The 20,520-nt window shown below is 41.8% G+C and overlaps 2 protein-coding genes across 2 annotated transcripts in view; one reads left to right on the forward strand and one right to left on the reverse strand.

Annotated features, from left to right (window-relative positions):
- The window catches only part of LOC128698816 (location of vulva defective 1), a 7,816-nt gene extending 671 nt beyond the window's left edge, over positions 1-7,145 (forward strand). The window contains exons 2-4 of the mRNA XM_053791223.2: positions 1,666-1,811; positions 2,181-2,301; positions 4,160-7,145. Of these exons, the coding sequence (XP_053647198.2) occupies positions 1,666-1,811; positions 2,181-2,301; positions 4,160-5,145 (1,253 nt within the window). The 3' untranslated portion in view covers positions 5,146-7,145. The remainder of the gene's footprint in view (positions 1-1,665; positions 1,812-2,180; positions 2,302-4,159) is intronic.
- Positions 7,146-13,489: 6,344 nt separating this feature from the next.
- muc (dihydrolipoamide S-acetyltransferase muc) overlaps positions 13,490-20,520 on the reverse strand; it is a 37,351-nt gene continuing 30,320 nt past the window's right edge. The window contains exons 9-10 of the mRNA XM_053791222.2: positions 19,089-19,228; positions 13,490-15,864 (exon numbers count right to left, since the gene is read on the reverse strand). Coding sequence (XP_053647197.2) covers positions 15,735-15,864; positions 19,089-19,228 — 270 coding nt within the window. The 3' untranslated portion in view covers positions 13,490-15,734. The remainder of the gene's footprint in view (positions 15,865-19,088; positions 19,229-20,520) is intronic.

Raw genomic sequence — 20,520 nt, forward strand, 5'->3', positions numbered from 1 at the left:
CCCGCTTCTCAAGCAGCCTATCCATATCTACCCCCAAAGAGTATTTCCCCCCTGGTTCTTCTGTCCTCCAATATTGTTAGATTCATTAATGTTAGCCTCTCCTCGTGCCTTGTACCCCTTATCTTTGGGACTATCTCGTTGCGTACCTCTGCATTTTCTATAATTTTATAACATACATTTTAGGTGTGGGTTCCATGCCGGTACTGCATACTCCAACGTGGTCATCACATATATATTGCGTAGAGGATCCGGAATGTCTTTTTGCTGAGATTCCTGAAGGCCACTCTTAGACTTACCAGACGCGCATTGACAGCAGAATTTATTCGGCTGACGTGAGCCTCCGCGATACACTAGACTCTGCTCACCCCTATGTCTTTCTCGTTGAATGATGTCTGCAGCTTCAGTTCCTCGAGTCTAATCTCTATGTTGGATCTTCTAGCTCCTCCAGTCTTTATACCCTTACATTTTCTGGGGGCTAAATTCAGGCAACCACCTATCTGACCAATCTTAAAATTTATTCTGGACCGCTTCTAGCCTTTCCTCTCCCATCTGTTTTTATTCGCATTAGATTTGAAACATCGGCAAACAGGAATATATCTGACTCAGTCCCATTTGGTATGTCGTTCACATGAACCAAAAACAGCAAAGGTCCTAATGCCGATTCTCGCGGAATCCCACTGGTTACGTACGCTTCCACATTACGAGAACCATTCTTGGACAATCACTCTTTGGTCCACCGCAGTTCGTTCCCCATTATTCCTGCCAGTACCACAAGTTTCTGCCCTAGTCTCTTGTAGGGTATAGTATCAAATGATTCTTTTGGTTGTCTCCAAACGTTAAACGCTGGTATATCCTACACTATTAATAATAATAATCATATCTTTATTTACTACAAGTACATGTACATGGGACCTGACGATCTGTTGGAGTGTGAGCAGGGTAATATTTAGTGAAGGGATTCAGGGAAACCGGTTATTTTCATATAGTCGGACTTGAGTCCTGGAAATGGGAAGTACAATGCCTGCACTTTAAAGGAGGGGTTTGGGATATTGGCAGTTTGGAGGGATATGTTGTGTATCTTTATATGTGTATGCTTCTAGACTGTTGTATTCTGAACACCTCTGCAAAAACAGTGATAATGTGCGAGTGTGGTGAAAGTGTTGAATGATGATGAAAGTATTTTCTTTTTGGGGATTTTCTTTCTTTTTTTTTGGGTCACCCTGCCTCGGTGGGAGACGACCGACTTGTTGAAAAAAAAAAAAAACATGTACAAGGTATACAAGCCTAGCTGACATCAATGACATACTACTATATTGAAATTCGCTTGTTATGCAGAGCATTTCGGGCAAATTAGGTCAGTTTTAACCCAGGATGTGACCCACGCCAGTCGACTAACACCCAGGTACCCATTTTACTGGGTACCTGGTGAACATAAACCGGTGTAAGGAAACACGTCCAATGTTTCCATCCCTTCGCCGGGAATCGAACCTGTACCCTCACCGTATGAAGCGAGAGCTTTTGCCACCAGGCCACGGGTCACCGGGGCTATGAGGGCAAATGCATTGAAGTGGAGAGGGCTGGGGTTATGCAACTCAGGGGATATTTTCCTCGGATAGTGCAGCCACAGAAATACATTTAATACGTTTTTTTTCCATTTGCCTGCAGCATGTGGAGCGAGAGAACAAGACAGAACGCTGGTGAAAGTGCTACATGTGACCAAACAGGTGTGGGTCATGACCAATCCTACGGCCACCCTCTTGCCCAGTGGCAACCAAACACACTGTGCCCTCCCACCTAAGTCCATCTTCGAGGTGTGTGTATGTGTATGTTTAAGTCACCTGAAGACTGGCAGATTGTTGCTGGGGTGGCTCCAGAATTTTTATATAGGAGAATTTAGGTGTGGCGAACTGGTTGCAAGAAGAGGCTAGAAACTTAGTTTTCAAGCAGCGTTATTTTTATTATTATTATTTGAGGGACTTTGGGGGGTTGCAGTCCCCCTTGCCACCCTTTGACACCGACACTGGGACAATCTTAGTCCCTGGAGGTCAAACAGTCCCTGGGGAATAGAACGTAATCAGGTTTGATTAAAAAAATGAAGCTCAATTCAAAACTCAAAATTTACTTTTCAGTCCATAAAATAAAAAGAATTCGATGACTAATTCAGCTATGTTGTTTCTCAGGTGAGACGAACCGATATTCTACAGGTAATTCAGACGGACTCGGAGGACATCCTGTGCTCTTATAAAAGGGACACTGATCTATACCTTCGGGACGAACTAGTTTATGTCTCTTGTCACCCTGGTACGTAAATCCTATTACACCTACGTGAGTTATAATCATGGGGATGTGCTGCGTGCGCATGGGGTCATGCGAAGCCTCGGGGATGGGAAGTAATGGACCTGGATCCTGGAAAAGGCAGAGCAGCTATGGTTCTTTGTATCAAGAGCAGCTATAGTTCTTTGTATCAAGAGCCCTTCATGCAAAGCCTTGGGAATGGGAGGTAATCTGTTTAATGCTCCGTTTCCCTGGAGTATGAGCTCTTCCACAGTATCAAAATTCCTTCCATGCCTGGATTATTCACACAAAGCCTAATAATTTTTTGAGTATAATAGTTAACATCTCTGTAGATCTTCCTTCGTGTAATTCTCATTAATTTACTAGTGGGATTTATATTATTTAAATTTGACTATTTTTTCAACCCCGGAAATACAGTGTTATCATGAATATCCCACAGGAAATAAATATTTACTTCAGCAACGCACTCATCGTAATGATATTGGTACTAGACAGTATTATATATGAAAGATTATTATTTAAAAATGTAGCCTAATCTGTGAGCTACAGCTACATGGACTCATGGGGCTATTCAGGGTTTATATATAAAATCGGAAAGCAAGAAATTATCAGATGTTTGAAAAGGGATATAAGCGTCAAGAAGTGAATGTGTCTTAGTGTACATACACTGAGAGTTCAGTTTAATCCCAGTTTTAGAGATTAATCCTGACTGGTAGTGGGCAGGTTGCATGCAGTCTCGATGACCCTCGTGTGGTCGATAGGTTTTACATCCAATTGACCATCCAGCCTTGAAAGACCATTGAGAGGTCTATGTCTTCGTGTGTGTATAACTGAGTTTGCTGTATTCCTTAATTTATGGATTAAAGTATTTTTGACTGGCGGTGACAAGGTGGGAGGCAGTTTTAATGTCCCTCGTGTAGTTGAAATGCCTTAAACCCCATTAACCAACCAAACTTCCTTGAAAAAAGACGTACAAGATATGTATAATGCGAGGTGTATGTCTCTAAATGTACATATGCTGAGAGTTTCCTATAGTTTCTGGTCGATTATTTTTATAATCAAAAAGAAGCGCTAAACCACAAGGGTTATATAGCGCTGCAGTTTCTGGTCGAGAGGCTTTGAGCCCAATAAGTTAGCGCACCTTAGAACACCTCTTGGCTCTGGGTGATGCTCACATTAACTATCCATCTAGGAACTAACTTGCTCTATCTAAATAGACTAATGGGTACTTATCTGTCCTGGTAAATCACAGAACGAGTGGGATTCGAACCCATGGCAGGAGAGTCATAAAACCCACAGGTGCAGTGTGCTATATCCTGGTGTCTGTTGTATGGTTGGTATCCTGAATCCCTCTAATTGAAGCGTGAATCTTCCCTGTCACTGAAGCACTTGAGCCTTACTGGTTGTTACCTCACACCTATACACAGCGTCTCACTACAATGACTTTCTCCAGTCTAGTAGTCGATTTTTTCTAGTGAGGGTCCCACTTAGCTTATTCTAGAACATTTTACACCCTATTTCCACTAGGTGTTAAACTGTAACGTTTTATTCTGCTGCCAGACTCGTTAATGAATCAACTTTATATGTTGATTGTTCTAACTCCCATCCTGCAATTAATATTTAATATAACCTTATTATTATGGTGTATTCATCGTTTTACACAGAATATATGATTACTGTATGAAATTAATTTACAGGTATACATTTTCTTTTTGGGTCACCCTGCCTCGGTGGGAGACGGCCAATTTGTTGAAAAAAAAAAGTTGAACTAGGTATTTATATACACTATGCACATTCCAGCTTGGAAATAATTTCCAGGTTGTGTGTTTAGATGTAGATGGAAGTAATAATATTTTATTTTTAGATGAGGAGGATGCCAAAGAAGAGATGTTCAGCCTGATGTTAGACTCCTCGATCACTTCGGATTCTTCAATGGCTCCTACAGGTGGATCTACTGGTGCCACTGGACAAACATTCCCTACTTCAGCACTCCCTCCTTCAGCACGTCCTCCAACACATCATCCTCCAACATTTCATCATCCTACCCCAGCTAACAGTGCTGTCCTAAATGCATCCACTGAAAACTCTAATTCAGAGACGAAGGCAACAAAGACCTTATCAAAATTATCTGCCACAAACAGAACATCACGTATGCCCGGTACAACAGAATTCACAAATACGGTAGACACAATAACCACAGAAAATACGGACAGAACACTAACATCCACAAGTAATGCACCAGAAATCTCTACTCAAGAAACAGAAGCAGAAAGTACACCCTATTCAGAACAAACAGAAATTACCCAGGCATTCACAAGTAATACGGAGGAAAGCCCTATACAGGCAAGAAATGGAAAAAATATACCATTTCCATTGACAACTGCTATACCTGAAGTGAGCTCGTTAATTGTAAATTTATCCCACACTGAAGCTATCACAAATGAAACTCAACTTGCCTTACAAAATTCCTCTGGTTACCTTGAGCAAACCAACGAAATGCCATTCTTCATAGGAGTTGGAACAGGTGTTGCTGTACTGGTGTTGGGTATAGTCGTCATTACCTGTCTGGTACGTCAGCGAAAACCAAAACGAAAAAATGAGACAAACAATGAGGACTTCTTCATGGTTGGATCCTATAATGACTCGTTAAATAGACGGGAGTTCAATGATGGCTATAACAATGCTCAAATCATGATGTACTCTGGAGCCGAACACGAAGAAGAAGCAGTGTCTCTGGACATGGAGGAAAGGATTCTACGAAGCCAAGTCTCTTCTTATGGACAAGACACACCAAAATGCCTCCGGTCGGACCGCATTAAAGCAGAATCGCCTGCAAAATCCAACAAATGACTTGCCCGAGACCAGACAACGTTTCATGGACACAGGTTTGAGTATCCACCACTCCTTGTGCTGGATGAAAATGGGCTTAGTGCTATACAATACACTCTCTTTTCCAACAATATGACAGTGAAATGCATCCTGTTTTTTAAGTAAATGGGCACAGATGCAAATGTGGCATTTTACTGTGGCTGTTTCACTCTCCAGGAGCTTTATCCAGCTGTTTCAGGCATGACAAAGCTCCTGGAGAGCGAAACTTTGCCACAATAAAATGCCACATTAGTTACACCTGTGTCCATTTACCTAACGTTTCGTTGGTAATTCCCCCATTCTTATTCATGTCATTTTTACATTCACGGGAAACATAAGGGTCGTACAATGCCAAGGAAGAATGGGAGGTAATCAAGTTTGATGTAAGGAAGAGGAGGGTAACTCCACTTCCTTTCGTCAAGAACTCTCCACCAGCATTTAGATATTCCTTCTTGGAAGGGTAGTAGTCCTTGAACTTATTTTATTCATAGGGAAAGCACCAAATGTATGGGGGATACATATAGCACCAGGAGAATGGGAGGCATTCAGGTTTCATCTCAGGTAGGGAAGGTTGAGTCCTGCTCCTTGGATCAAGAGCACTTCACCAGCATCAAGGTACCTTTCTTGAGGGGCCTTGTGCTCTGTGAATCCCATCAGCTCAGTGTGGGATTACAAAAAACAAAAATCTGTCCCATCAAAATATACAATGTATGTTAATGTTAAAGCACTCAGTTCAGAGTTACATCTTATGTGATTTACATTTTATGTGATTTATATTTTATATGATCAAGGAGTTGACTGCATCATAAGTGACTGTCTTCTGAGCATTAAATTGCATCTATCAAAATAAAAAATCTAAACTGGAGTGAGAAATTAACTATGGAGTGTTAGGCATTCTGGTTTGATTCAAGGAATTTAAAAACAGATTCAATTCCTTAGACAAATGATTCAAAGTGTTTTCATAATTGAATAGCACATGAAGAGCCCTTCATAGTATGTGCAATCCAGCTTAGAATTCATTCTTTCAACTGCATTTAGAAAAAATCACACTAGAAGTTCCATAGAGAGACCTTACTGTATTGTCTGTTATATCCATTATCATTTATTGCTATAATCGTAACTTAATGCTAGACCCACCCATTATCATTTATTATTATTATAATCAAAAAGAAGCGCTAAGCCACAAGGGCTATACAGCGCTGCAGGGTAGGGAAGGAAGCGAGGGTATTGGATGGCAGAAGAGAGGAGGGATGATCAGTAGGTTACAGAAAACAGCGGGGCAGGGGATAGTACGGGGGTAGGGGGTAGCAAGAGATTGAAGTAGAAAGGGCTGAAGGTATCAGAATTTGTGAAGTAAGTCAGTTGTTGTCAAAAAGTCAATGAGAGTGTCTGGATGAAAGGTGGGTCCATCAGCGAGAAGGGAAGGTAAAGAGAGAGCAGCAGAGCGAAGACGACGACGGAGGTAAATTCTGCGTGCTCGTTGATAAAGTGGGCAGTTCAACAGAATGTGGCTGACTGATAATGGAACTTGGCAATTCTCACAGAGAAGAGCAGGGCACCTCTCCATGAGATATCCATGAGTAAGACGAGTATGGCCAATGCGAAGATGGGAGAGAGTAGTCTCCCAACCACGACACTGGTGATAAGAAGACGGCCAGTAACCTATACTCGGTTTAATAGATTGAAGTTTGTTGCCGAGCATAGTAGACCAACGTTGTTGCCAACGGGTGTGAAGTTGGGAAGATATTGCAGCAAAATAGTCCGTAAATGGAATACCTCTACATGAAACTGGTAGGTCATGTACTGCTGACCGCGCAGCAGTGTCTGCCTGTTCATTGCCCTGTACGTCAACATGACCAGGGACCCAACAAAAAACAATATCTTTATGCTTGGTAAAGATGCGGCATAGCCAAAGTTGGATACGGAGGACTAAGGGGTGAGGTGTATCAAATTTCTGTATAGCCTGTAAAGCACTAAGGGAGTCTGAGACAACCACAAATGATGACACAGGCATAGATGCAATACAGATAAGTGCTGTAAGGATGGCATACAATTCAGCAGTAAAAATACTAGCTGAAGATAGTAAATGCCCTTGTACGACGCTGTCCGGAAACACTGCTGCGAATCCTACGCCGTCAGAAGACTTAGAGCCATCTGTGTACACAGCAATGGCATGAGAATGAGAGTGAAAGTGGTCAAGAAAATGAGAGCGGGAAGCGACCATAGACAGTTGGGCTTTCGAGCAAGGGAGAGAGAAAGAACATACTCGAACAGCTGGAACTTCCCAGGGGGGTAGGGAAAAGTGAGATGCTACATGTACATAGAAAGGTGGTAATTGAAGAGAAGACAAGAGCAAATGAAGGCGAAGAGAGAAGGGACGGAGTAAACAGGGGCGGTGAACAAATAAAGAATGTCTACTAATATCAGTGACCATTCTATAAATGGAAGGATTGCGGAGATCATGAGAGCGTACATAGTAGCGAAGGCAATGGGCATCACGGCGATCGGATAAGGATGGAACGTTCGCTTCTGCATAGAGGCTCTCGACAGGGGAAGAGCGAAAAGCACCAAGGAATAAACGTAATCCTTGGTGATGAATGGGGTTAAGGCTAGAGAGAGTAGCAGGAGATGCCACTGAATAGATCTGGTCACCATAATCAAGTTTTGATAAGATAAGGGTGGAATGGAGGTGAAGGAGGGTTCGACGATCAGCTCCCCATGAAAGATGAGCAAGGGTTTTAAGGAGGTTCAGCCGGCTGTGGCAAGTTGCCTTCAGAGAGGTAATGTGAGGTTTCCAGGATAACCTACGATCAAAGAAGAGGCCTAGAAACTTGACTGTATCACGTTCAGGGATACGGGAGCCATAGAGGTACAAAGGATGATAGGAGATGACAGAGCGTCTAGTGAAAGTAATTTGGTGGGTTTTAGTGCTGGAAAATTTAAACCCACGTGTGGTGGCCCAATTGGAAACATGGTCGACTGCATGCTGGAGAGAAACTGTAATAAGGTGACAGTCTGCGCCTGCACAGGCAATAGCGAAGTCATCAACATAGAGTGATGACCAAATATTTGATGGAAGACTAGAGGCCAAATCATTAATAGCAAGGAGAAAAAGTGTTGTGCTCAGAACACATCCCTGGGGGACACCTTCAGCTTGGATAAAGTCCGGGGAGAGCACATTATTAACCCAAACACGGAAATGCCTGTCAGTTAAAAAGTTCTTAAGGAAGGATGGTAGATTGCCTCGAAGGCCTAAGGAGTGGGCTTGGGCTAAAATATTATACCTCCAGGTTGTGTCATATGCCTTCTCAAGGTCAAAAAATATGGCAATAACTGAGTGGTTATTCGCAAAGGCATTACGAACATACGTATCCAAGCGTAGTAAGGGGTCTATGGTAGAACGTCCCTTACGAAAGCCATATTGACGAGTGGAGAGACTGTTGTGTGTCTCTAAATACCACACTAAACGTCTATTTACTAGGCGTTCCATCACTTTGCAAACTGCACTGGTAAGAGCAATGGGACGATAGTGGGAGGTTTCATGTCCCGTAGTGCCTGGTTTGCGGAAAGGGAGAACAATGGCGGATTTCCACAGCTGTGGAAGAACTCCTCGTGACCAAATAAGATTGTAAAGGCGTAATAGGACTACAAGGGCTGACTGATGTAAATGTTGTAGCATACGAATATGGATGTCGTCGGGCCCAGCTGCCGATGATCGGCAAGCTGAGAGTGTTGCCTCCAGTTCTTGAAGTGTAAAAGGCACATTATACTGTTCTTCTCAGAGAAGAAAAGTCCAAGGGTGATAACTCTCTGGCAGACTTTGAGGAAAGAAATGAGGGGCATAGATGGAGTCCCTGAGAAATATGGACCAGATGATTGCCAATTTCATTGGCAACATCTAGTGGGTTTGCTATATCAACACCGGCAACCCGCAGAACAGGAGCCGGGTCAGGAGAATATTTACCACTCAGTTTTCGTACTTTTTTCCAGACTGCACTCATAGAGGAAGCAGAGGTGACGGTGGAGACATAATCTCACCAGCAAGTGCGTTTAGCGTCACGGATGACACGGCGAGCGATCGCACACTTCTGCTTAAATTCAAGAAGTCTCTCTGTGGTTCTATTGTACCGGTACCTGCCCCATGCAGCGCGTTTCAAACGTACTGCACGAGCACAAGCAGGAGATCACCAAGGCACGCATTTCTGAGAATGCCTGCCCGAAGTTTGGGGTATAGAATGAGAAGCTGCGGTTAAATTGAAGGACGAGAAGAGGTGTAAAAGCTCATCGATGGACGACGAAGAAGGAACCTCTCTAAAAACAGTTAGGTGTGAGTAAAGGTTCCAATTTGCCTGATCAAATTGCCAGCATGGGATGCGAAGAGGTGGCGAATATGAAGGGGAAGTAAGAATGATTGGGAAATGATCGCTGTCATGTAAGTCCGGAAGAACAGACCAAGTGAAGTCTAATGCGGCGGAGGAAGAGCAGACTGAGAGATTGATGCAAGAGAGAGTGTGAGTCCGAGGATCAAAATGGGTGTGAGTACCTGTATTTAAAACATGGAGGGGGTGGGTGGCAAGAAAAGCCTCTAACTGAATGCCACGGGAATCACAGTGAGACCCCCCCCCCAGAGGAAATGGTGGGCATTAAAATCACCAAGTAACAGAATCGGTGGTGGTAATGACGAAACAAGAAAGGCAATATCCGGAATAGATAATGCCCGAGAAGGAGAGAGATATAAAGAACAGAGCGTATACCACCTATGCAAGTGGATACGGGCTGCTGTGTAATGCAGCGAAGTACGAACAAATAGCTGATGGTACGGAATATCAGTGCGTAGAAGAAGGGCACTTTCATTAAAGGTCCCATCAGGAAAAGGATCTGAAGAATACAATAAATTATAGCCTGAGATGGGAGAGATAAGAGCAGAGTGTAATTTTGGTTCCTGTAAGCAAACACCAACAGGGGAAAACTGGGAGAGTAACATCTGAAGCTCACCCCGATTACCCCTGAGGCCACGTATATTCCACTGTAAATAGGCCATGATTGGCAATGATAAAGATACCTGAAATCCGCAGGTAAGGGTTCCTATGGACTAGAGGGGTTAGAAAAGTCCACATGCGGAGGCAGTGGAAAACGTTCAAGCAGCGAAGGAACGGTGCGCTGTGAAGAAAGGAGTTGTGCAGATGGAGTAGAGGAGAGAGAAGGAGCGGAGGGTGGATCAGTGTCCATTGATGGTTTGGTCTCTGCAATATATTCAGAGATTGCTTCAAGTGTTTCAGAATTCAGAGACGTCGTATGGGAGACAATATTGGAAATGGTAGGGGGAGGATGAGTAAAGATTGGAACTGTAATGGACTGTACCAAGGTAGGGGGGGACGGAAGGGTGGAGGGAACTGGAGAAGTGTGAAAGGGGACAGAAGAGGCAGAAACCTGGGAGGTGGTAGAAGAGGAAGAAACTTGGGAGGGAACAGGGGAGGAAGGTACAGTACGAGGAGGAGGGTGAACCTCTACACTTGTAACAGAGCCAGTGAGAGGGGGAGAACCAGGTACAGAGACAGGGAAGGGAAAATGAGGAGGTGGAAGATGGGTAGGAGGTGTTAACGGACCTTTTTTTGACTTTTGAGAAGTAGAGGGATGATTGGGAGGAGGTGTCATACAAGATCTCGTCGCTACTGAGGCTTGTGAGAGAGAACACGAAGAAGCAAGATCAGACCGAGACGTTGAAGTAGGGACGTCTGAGCCGAGGACAGCAAAAGAATTAGCTACAGGAGTGACTATGGGAGAGGAAACCACAGAGGTGGGTGCAGAAGATGGGATACCAGAAGTGGGGGGACGTTTTGAAACACGGGAATAAGAAACACGAGGTAGTCTCCCTTGGAGGCGGAGATGAGAAACTGCCATGGCATAAGGGAGACCTTCTGCCTCTTTGAGGTAACGGATTTCCCGCTCGTTTAAGTAGACTTGACAACGGCAAGAGTACGAAGGGTGAGCCTCATGACAATTAAGGCAAGAGGGAGGTCGATTGCAAGATGTATTAGAATGGTCATCGGCACCACAGACTGGGCATTCGGCGATAGATCTGCAATATTTCGCTGGATGGCCAAATCGCCAGCAATTTCTACACTGTTGCGGTGTAGGGATCACCTTTCGAACTTGTAACCAATGTCCAGCTACATAAACTGAGGATGGGAGTTCACGGCTGTCAAAAGTTAAATGAGCCACATTGCTAGGGTATCGTCTCCGCCCGCGGGCAGGAAGAACGTAAGTGTCTACCTTGAGGATTGGGAGATCTTGGAGTTCCAGCTGTTCAAGAATGTCAGTGCCACATGTCTGGAAATTTTGTTGAACTATGGTATGGGGCAGAATGATGGTACCACTACAAGAATTGAGGGAATGATGCTTTTCAATAGTTACAGGAACAGTATCGATATGGGAAAGACGAGAAAGCTCGTGAGCCTGGGTAGCATTCTGTACGGTGACGATGCACGTACCGCTCTTAAGAGCATGAAAAGAAATTTCTTTACCAACATGGCATAGGAGTGCCTTGCCAATACTGTGGTCAGAAAGATAGGCAGTAGAGGAAGTCGGTCGTAAAGTGAAGAATTTAGTCCATTGTGCAGTCTGAAACTGAACGTGGAAAGGTAGTGAAGGACGTGTCGATCTTTTCTGAGAAGAACGAGAAAGTGGATACGTATCATCAGCAGGTAACTGTCGTTGTCGTTTAGGCGTGGGACCAGAGTTGGTCCGAAGTGGAACAGGCCGGCGATTTGAAAATTGCCGCACCGTAGAGGGAGAGGCCGGAAGCATAGTCAGAGGAGAGCGAAGGTCAGGTCAATCGAAGGAGTCAGTCGAGGCCTCAGTACCTGAAGCGGGTGAGGAAACAGCACCGGCAAGAGGTACAGAGGCATGAGGAGTGTCCGAAGAGTGGTCCAAAGACGAGGCGGGGTCAGAACGGGGTGCGGTATCAAGAAGGGGCCCGGGGGTAGCAGGTTCATGGACTAGGGCTGCCATGGTTAGGTTACTTCTTTCTTTTTGTTTTTAAGAAAAAAAAGAAGAAAAGAAAATAAAAATAAAAAAAAGAATAAAAAAGGGGGGGGGGACCGGGGAGGGATAGTTCCTAGGAGGAATGAAAGGGCCAGAAATCTCCCTCCGCGCCCAAGAGGACCTCAGCACCGCAAGTAGCGCAGATGCAGCATGGAACCCGTGCCATACCCTACCCATCATGCCGGTAAACTGGCAATCCGGGATAGCAACCTCACATCTGCCGAGCTACCTCGGTGGACAAAAGAGAGGGCAGCCGGAAATCCGCCACAAAGCATACCTCCTTCGGCCACCACCCCCGGAATCCGAAAGGTGGCTTCCAGAGATACACCCGTCGCCCGAGACACACCCAAAGCCACCCTCCGGGATACCGGAGAGGGATCAGGACATCCCCAGGCAATCCAGATTCCACGGCAAACTACGCCACCGCCAAGAACCTCAACGGAATGGGATGGACCCCGGTACCCTTTCCCCTACCTAGGAACTAGCGTGCCTGTGGGAGAAAAAAAAAAAAAAATAAAAGGCCAAAAAGGAAGGGCAAAAGGGAGGGGTGGGGAGGAGGAGGAGGAAAGGAAAAAGGGGAGGATGGGATAGGGAACGGGGATTGGGGGGTAATTAGGTTCGGTCTGAGGAAGTAGACCGACAGGTCTAATTCCTCAGACCAAGAGCCTCTTCACCACGCCAAGGAGCCCCCCCTTGAAGAGGCCATTATCATTTAAATTTCTTTAAATTAAGAGATTTTGTCTTTACTAATATAATGACTACAATTACTGTATTTTATAATAAATAATTACAAATGTATGATTTGTGAATTATTATTTAGGTGAAAAACCAATGGATAAATTGAGATAATGAATTCAGAAATGATGGTACTGATGTGTTATAAAATCTATGGAGGATTATAGTGCCTAGAGGTCTGGGAGGTAATTACATTAATACTGTAGGGTGTAAGTCTTGAAGTATATGGCCATACCAGGCACAGCTGATAGGAGTTTGAATTTGGATGTACTTACAGGGGGAACACTGATCCGTATGGGTCGTGCAGCATCTGGTGAATGAAGGGCAATCAGATTCAAGGAAAGGGAGGACAAGTCAACTTTTGCATTAGAGAACCCTTTTGCTAAGGCAATGAACCCCCGCGAGACATTTAGAATGTGATAAAAACGAGTTGCAGAATAAAAGCGAATTCACATAAAGTGGGAAAACAATAATTATTAACTTCGCATTTTTAAACTAGATTAGGATTCTAAAATATAAAAACCTACAAGGTAAAGAATCAAATACCTTGTATAACACAAATTTTATTTGTGTATATAACATCTGAATATACAATATCTTACACCTTTTCTTCCCAGACATTTGGATCTTTAAAACGGCCAGGAAAAAACTGGGGACATGACCACAGCAACATTTATCAATGAATTATGAAGAGTGCATTTGCAGAGTAAATCTTTCTTATGTTCCACTCATTTCAGCTTAAAGAAATTCAGTGTCAAGCCAAATAACACTAAACTAAAGGCGTGATCCATGAACCGTCTCATTGTTGGCACCATTTGCCAGTTAAACCAGGAGAAATTTTAAGTGATATCCTCATCAGTGCTAAATAGGTACAAAATCTTAAATAAAATGCAGTGATTGTAAGAAATACCTAAAAAAATGCATGACTATTTTTTTAATGCACTGACTGTCCCCCACTGAGGTAAGAGAACTTGAAAAAAAAACTTTCACCATCATTCACTCCATCGTTGTCTTGACATAGGCACGACGACTGCATTTCAAATGTTCTTCTAACCTGCAAATATTCCCACCATGGGTAAGTGGAGAAGAATCCTTTCTCTGTAAGCCATGCATGTTTTAAAAGACTAAAATGCTGGAAGTAAGGGGATAGTAACCCCTTCTCCTGTATAAATTACTGAATGTAAAAAGAAAAATTTTCTTTCTTTTTTTCAGGTCACCCTGCCTCGGTGAGAAACAGCCATGTTAAAATATGTATGCAGAACAAGCAACATGGGAATGGAAGTCTTTGGCTTGTTCTCTATTTTGAGATTGCCTGTTTACAAATGTACTGCATATATGTATTATGTATGTACATTAAACCCCAGACTTAAACTAATAAAAACGGGAGCAAATGATCAATAAGTTTTTGTTGTGGGCAGAGGCAAGATTTTATTGCCATGATTGCCACAATCGGACAATTCTGTAAGCAATGAACTTTGTCATTTGCTTCCAAATTAACTGACCAAGTGGATTTTGCCCCCACATTTCTTAAGTCTTGTACATTAAACTGGGTTCCATTAAATCAAGGATTTATTGTATATGGAAAAAACACCAGAAAAACACCCAATCTCTTATGGGCATTTACACACAGCTTCTAGCTCCTCCAAAGACGTGTGTAAATGCAAAAGGCACTTGGGTATTTATTGTGCATTTTCCAAAATGCAGAATATACAATGTCTTTTGAACACATTACAAAGGCAAGTTGTACTCTGTCAAACAAATGTAGCAGCTTAATTCTTCATTCTGAACTTTATTCAATAACCAACAAACAACAGAAAACTGCAAAATCATGCAGTGCCGTCCAGCACAAAAGCCGAGCCCCAGTCACTCCTCCAGGAGTTGTAAATGATCCTAACACAGCAACATACATTGGCTAGCATTATACCCCACAACTTTTGGGGCAAATGGCAAGACACAGATTGACAGTAACATCAAAGGCCCTCCTTGATACAGGAAATGGTTCATTCAAACATATAGGTAGATAAGTCCTGTAACTTGTAATGTCTGGAGTGACGATGTTTGTTACGTGAAACAACCACAGCGATGAAGGTGAAAGCAACCTTTGACAACTTAATGTAAACCCCCGGAATTAATATCAACTCATATAATACTTAAATTTGCAATTTAATATCATATACCAGTCATTTGAAGTAATATATACGGCATTTAACTCTTATTTACATTTTTCCAATATTCACATGAGCACAATTCTTTTTGTAACTAAGAAAACTCTTAACTACATATTTCTACATCTTTTCAACTGTAAATCCATCTGATGGGGCAATATACTTCCTTTTATTCTACATGTTATACAAGATAATACAAATGACCGACTGTTGCATTGTGTGCATAGATAAAAAACAATACGTCCAACATCTCAATGTAGTATATCCCTTTTAAAAAAATATTCGCTATTTACCCTAGTTAAAAAAGGCCTAATTAATAGAGGGTAATCATATAAAGTAGTAGAGAATTTACAAATATATTTACAATCAATAACTCTTTAGAAAATGTGGAACTTTCTGAAAGGCTTATAACCAAGAATTTAACAAACACCATAACAAAATGTATAAATATATGAATGTGCATGAGTGTAGGAGGGCATCAGTATGCATCCTACTGGCAATAATGCAGAAATGCAAAGCTTCCTGCATGGATAATATATATTTACAACAAAGTTTTCAGCTCGTCTACTTTGACATGATTAAAAAATAAATAATGTTCTACTATTCTAACCCCCTCAGACAACCGATTTACAATATCATAGTTGATGGCTTTTCTAAATATTTTTTGAATGCTGCCAACCACTGTGCCCCAACAGCACCGTCTACCGTGCGATGGTCACAACTTAACGTGACTGACATAATGTGAGCAACACGGAACCTGAAAAAAAATTAATAGAGATAATTAGCCGTGCAGAAAACACAAAAGGAAAAAAAATATATACAGTAGAACCCCATGGGTTCAATTTCCACGGTTTCAGTTATCCAGGGTTTACTGTGGCCCAAAAATAACCCAAAATTTCGCTCAGTAATAACACCAAAGTACAGTTCTTTAAAGCCTAAGAGAAGCCATGAAGTGCTTCCCACCAGTGAAAAAGTGATAATTCCCCACTTTTTTTTTTTTTTCCAACAAGTTGGTCGTCTCCCACCGAGGCAGGGTGACCCAAAAAAGAAAGAAAATCCCCAAAAAGAAAATACTTTCATCATCATTCAACACTTTCACCACACTCACACATTATCACTGCTTTTGCAGAGGTGCTCAGAATACAACAGTTTAGAAGCATATACGTATAAAGATACACAACATATCCCTCCAAACTGCCAATATCCCAAACCCCTCCTTTAAAGTGCAGGCATTGTACTTCCCATTTCCAGGACTCAAGTCCGACTATATGAAAATAACCGGTTTCCCTGAATCCCTTCACTAAATATTACCCTGCTCACACTCCAACAGATCGTCAGGTCCCAAGTATCATTCGTCTCCATTCACTCCTATCTAACATGCTCATGCACGCTTGCTGGAAGTCCAAGCCCCTCGCCCACAAAACCTCCTTTACCCCCTCTTTCCAACCCTTTCAAGGACGACCCCTACCCCTCTTTCCTTCCCCTATAGATTTATATGCTTTCCATGTCATTCTACTTTGATCCATTCTCTCTAAATGACCAAACCACCTCAACAACCCCTCTTCTGCCCTCTGACTAATGCTTTTATTAACTCCACACCTTCTCCTAATTTCCACACTCCGAATTTTCTGCATAATATTTACACCACACATTGCCCTAAGACAGGACATCTCCACTGCCTCCAACCATCTCCTCGCTGCTGCATTTACCACCCAAGCTTCACACCCATATAAGAGTGTTGGTACTACTATACTTTCATACATTCCCTTCTTTGCCTCCATAGATAACGTTTTTTGACTCCACATATACCTCAATGCACCACTCACCTTTTTTCCCTCATCAATTCTATGATTAACCTCATCCTTCATAAATCCATCCGCCGACACGTCAACTCCCAAGTATCTGAAAACATTCACTTCTTCCATACTCCTCCTCCCCAATTTGATATCCATTTTTTCTTTATCTAAATCATTTGATACCCTCATCACCTTACTCTTTTCTATGTTCACTTTCAACTTTCTACCTTTACACACATTCTCAAACTCATCCACTAACCTTTGCAATTTTTCTTTAGAATCTCCCATAAGCACAGTATCATCAGCAAAAAGTAACTGTGTCAATTCCTATTTTGAATTTGATTCCCCATAATTTAATCCCACCCCTCTCCCGAACACCCTAGCATTTACTTCTTTTACAACCCCATCTATAAATATATTAAACAACCATGGTGACATTACACATCCCTGTCTAAGACCTACTTTTACCGGGAAGTATTCTCCCTCTCTTCTACACACTCTAACCTGAGCCTCACTATCCTCATAAAAGCTCTTTACAGCATTTAGTAACTTACCACCTATTCCATAAACTTGCAACATCTGCCACATTGCTCCTCTATCCACTCTATCATATGCCTTTTCTAAATCCATAAATGCAATAAAAACTTCCCTACCTTTATCTAAATACTGTTCACATATATGCTTCAATGTAAAAACTTGATCTACACATCCCCTACCCACTCTGAAGCCTCCTTGCTCATCCGCAATTCTACATTCTGTCTTACCTCTAATTCTTTCAATTATAACTCTACCGTATACTTTTCCTGGTATACTCAGTAAACTTATTCCTCTATAATTTTTACAATCTCTTTTGTCCCCTTTCCCTTTATATAAAGGGACTATACATGCTCTCCGCCAATCCCTAGGTACCTTCCCCTCTTTCATACATTTATTAAACAAAAGTACCAACCACTCCAACACTATATCCCCCCCTGCTTTTAACATTTCTGTCATGATCCCATCAGTTCCAGCTGCTTTACCCCCTTTCATTCTACGTAATGCCTCACGTACCTCCACCACATAAATTCTAGCGGCTTCAAATCAAGCAGGAGAAAGCTGGTAGGCCCACATGTGAGAGAATGGGTCTGTGTGGTCAGTGTGCACCATATAAAAAAAATCCTGGAGTACGCAGTGCATAATGAGAAAAAAAAAACTCCGACCGTTTTTTTAATTAAAATGCCGACTTTGTGGTCTATTTTCGTATAGTATTTATGGTTGTATTCTCGTTTTCTTGGTCTCATTTGATAGAATGGAAAACATATTATAGAAATAGAGGTGATTTTGATTGATTTTACTATAAAAAGAACCTAGAAATGGAGCTCAAAGTAGGAGAAATGTTTGATTTTTGCCAATGTTCAAAAGTAAACAAATGATGCCATTGTCCAATAAATGTCCAACTAGCCATTCTAATATGCAGTCATGAATGGGTTGATGTTATTTATACAATTATTACAGTATTGCAGTAGTCTGCATAATAGTAAGTCTTCTATTTTTTGTTTGAATGAAAATTCAAAATAGAAAGCAAGAGTAATATCAGAGGGGCCTGGAGACATGATTGATGAGCAAAGAAAATGTTATTTTAGAGCCAGGAATGTCTGCATTGTTCATTCTGGACCTTATTTTGAAATTGTCATACTTTTTAGTTTTCGTGAAATTGGCCAAATTGCAAATTTCTGACCACATTATTAGGTAGTTGAAGTCGGTAAATGGGCAGTTTCTTGTACTCAATCGATAGAAAAAATGGAGATCTAAAGAAATAGCTATGAGTTTGGGCAACTGGAACAACGGAATTAGCCGAAAATAGGGCTCAAAGTGGGCGAAATCTCCGATTTGTAAACAGCGCCGAGGTCGCTAACTTTGCGAGAGCATAATTCCGTCAGTTTTCCATCAAATTTCGTTTTTTTTTTCGGTGCCATTACAATCGGGAAAAGATTCTCTATCATTTCATAAGAAAAAATAATTTTTTTTTTTTTTAAAATTTTGCAACACCAGGAGACACCTCAGGATTGGGGGTTGCGACAGTCAAAAGGTTAACAATGGTTGAGGATGGACCGAAATATCATAAGCTTTCTCTCCCAGGAGCAGGTTATTTGTGAATTGTTCTAGCCATGGCAATGTGTCTTATTCAAGACTGCATCACTCTTACCCTTGCTCAGACTCTTCATCAACAACGAGCCTCTTCTCAGTTCCTCCCACAGCCAGAATACAGGACTGTGGAGGGTTAATAATAGCGCTGAAGTTCTTCACACCAAACATACCCAGATTTGAGACGGAGAATGTGCCACCCTGAAAGTTGAAAGGTAATTATGATGACATATAATGAAAGCATGTACTATATATGTATATATATATATATATATATATATATATATATATATATATATATATATATATATATATATATGTATATATATATATATATATATGCAACTCACAGGTGAATTGCACGAGCCAGATTATTATAGCAAAAACACAATCGTTTAACTTGTATGAGATGTACAGAGCAGCACTGGAATGGGTCGTAAGGGTAGGGATTAACGAGGGTGAAAACTTAATGCTATAGGTGGTACTCTAGTTTCTGCTGTATCAGAAAGGAAGACTATGCTAAAGGTAGAACATTCAGCAAGAAAGACAGTCAGAGCCTATTAGGGCAATATTAAAAGTGAAGCCTCTGTGTTCTCTGATAGAACAGTTCATTAATACAGTGGACCCCCGGTTTTCATAATTAATCCGTTCCAGAGAGAGTGACTAAACTCGAATCTGACGAATTCCGAATTAATTTTCCCCATAAGGAATAACGGAAATCCAATTAATCCATTTCAGACACCCTAAAGTTTTAAAAAAAAATGTTTAATGTTTTCTACATGAAATATACATTTCTTTCTTTCTTTCAACACACCGGCCGTATCCCACCGAGGCAGGGTGGCCCAAAAGAAAAAACCAAAGTTTCTCCTTTCAAATTTAGTAATATATACAGGAGAAGGGGTTACTAGCCCCTTGCTCCCGGCATTTTAGTCGCCTCTTACAACACGCATGGCTTACGGAGGAAGAATTCTGTTCCACTTCCCCATGGAGATAAGAGGAAATAAACAAGAACAAGAACTAGAAAGAAAATCGAAGAAAACCCAGAGGGGTATGTATATATACGCTTGTACATGTATGTGTAGTGTGACCTGAGTGTAAGTAGAAGTAGCAAGACGTACCTGAAATTTTGCATGTTCATGAGACAGAAAAAAGGACACCAGCAATTCTACCATCATGTAAAACAATTACAGGCTTTCGTGTTACACTCACTTGGCAGGACGGTAGTACCTCCCTGGGCGGTTGCTGTCTACCAACCTACTACCTAGGAAATATACATTTACCTACACAGAAACCAATGATACATGAAGAATAAAACAATAATAACATCACACTTACCTTTATTGAAGACATGGTGATGTATAGAAGACGGGAGGAGAGGAGAGGATGGAGGAGTTTACAATTGTTTGGAAGGGGAATCCTCTTTCATAAAGACTTCAGGTACCAAGCCCTTATCCTGGGTTACTTCCCTTCTTTGTTTTTTGATACCACTAGGA

The sequence above is a fragment of the Cherax quadricarinatus genome, chromosome 59, assembly GCF_038502225.1.
Source record: "Cherax quadricarinatus isolate ZL_2023a chromosome 59, ASM3850222v1, whole genome shotgun sequence".
Classification (NCBI taxonomy): domain Eukaryota; kingdom Metazoa; phylum Arthropoda; class Malacostraca; order Decapoda; family Parastacidae; genus Cherax; species Cherax quadricarinatus.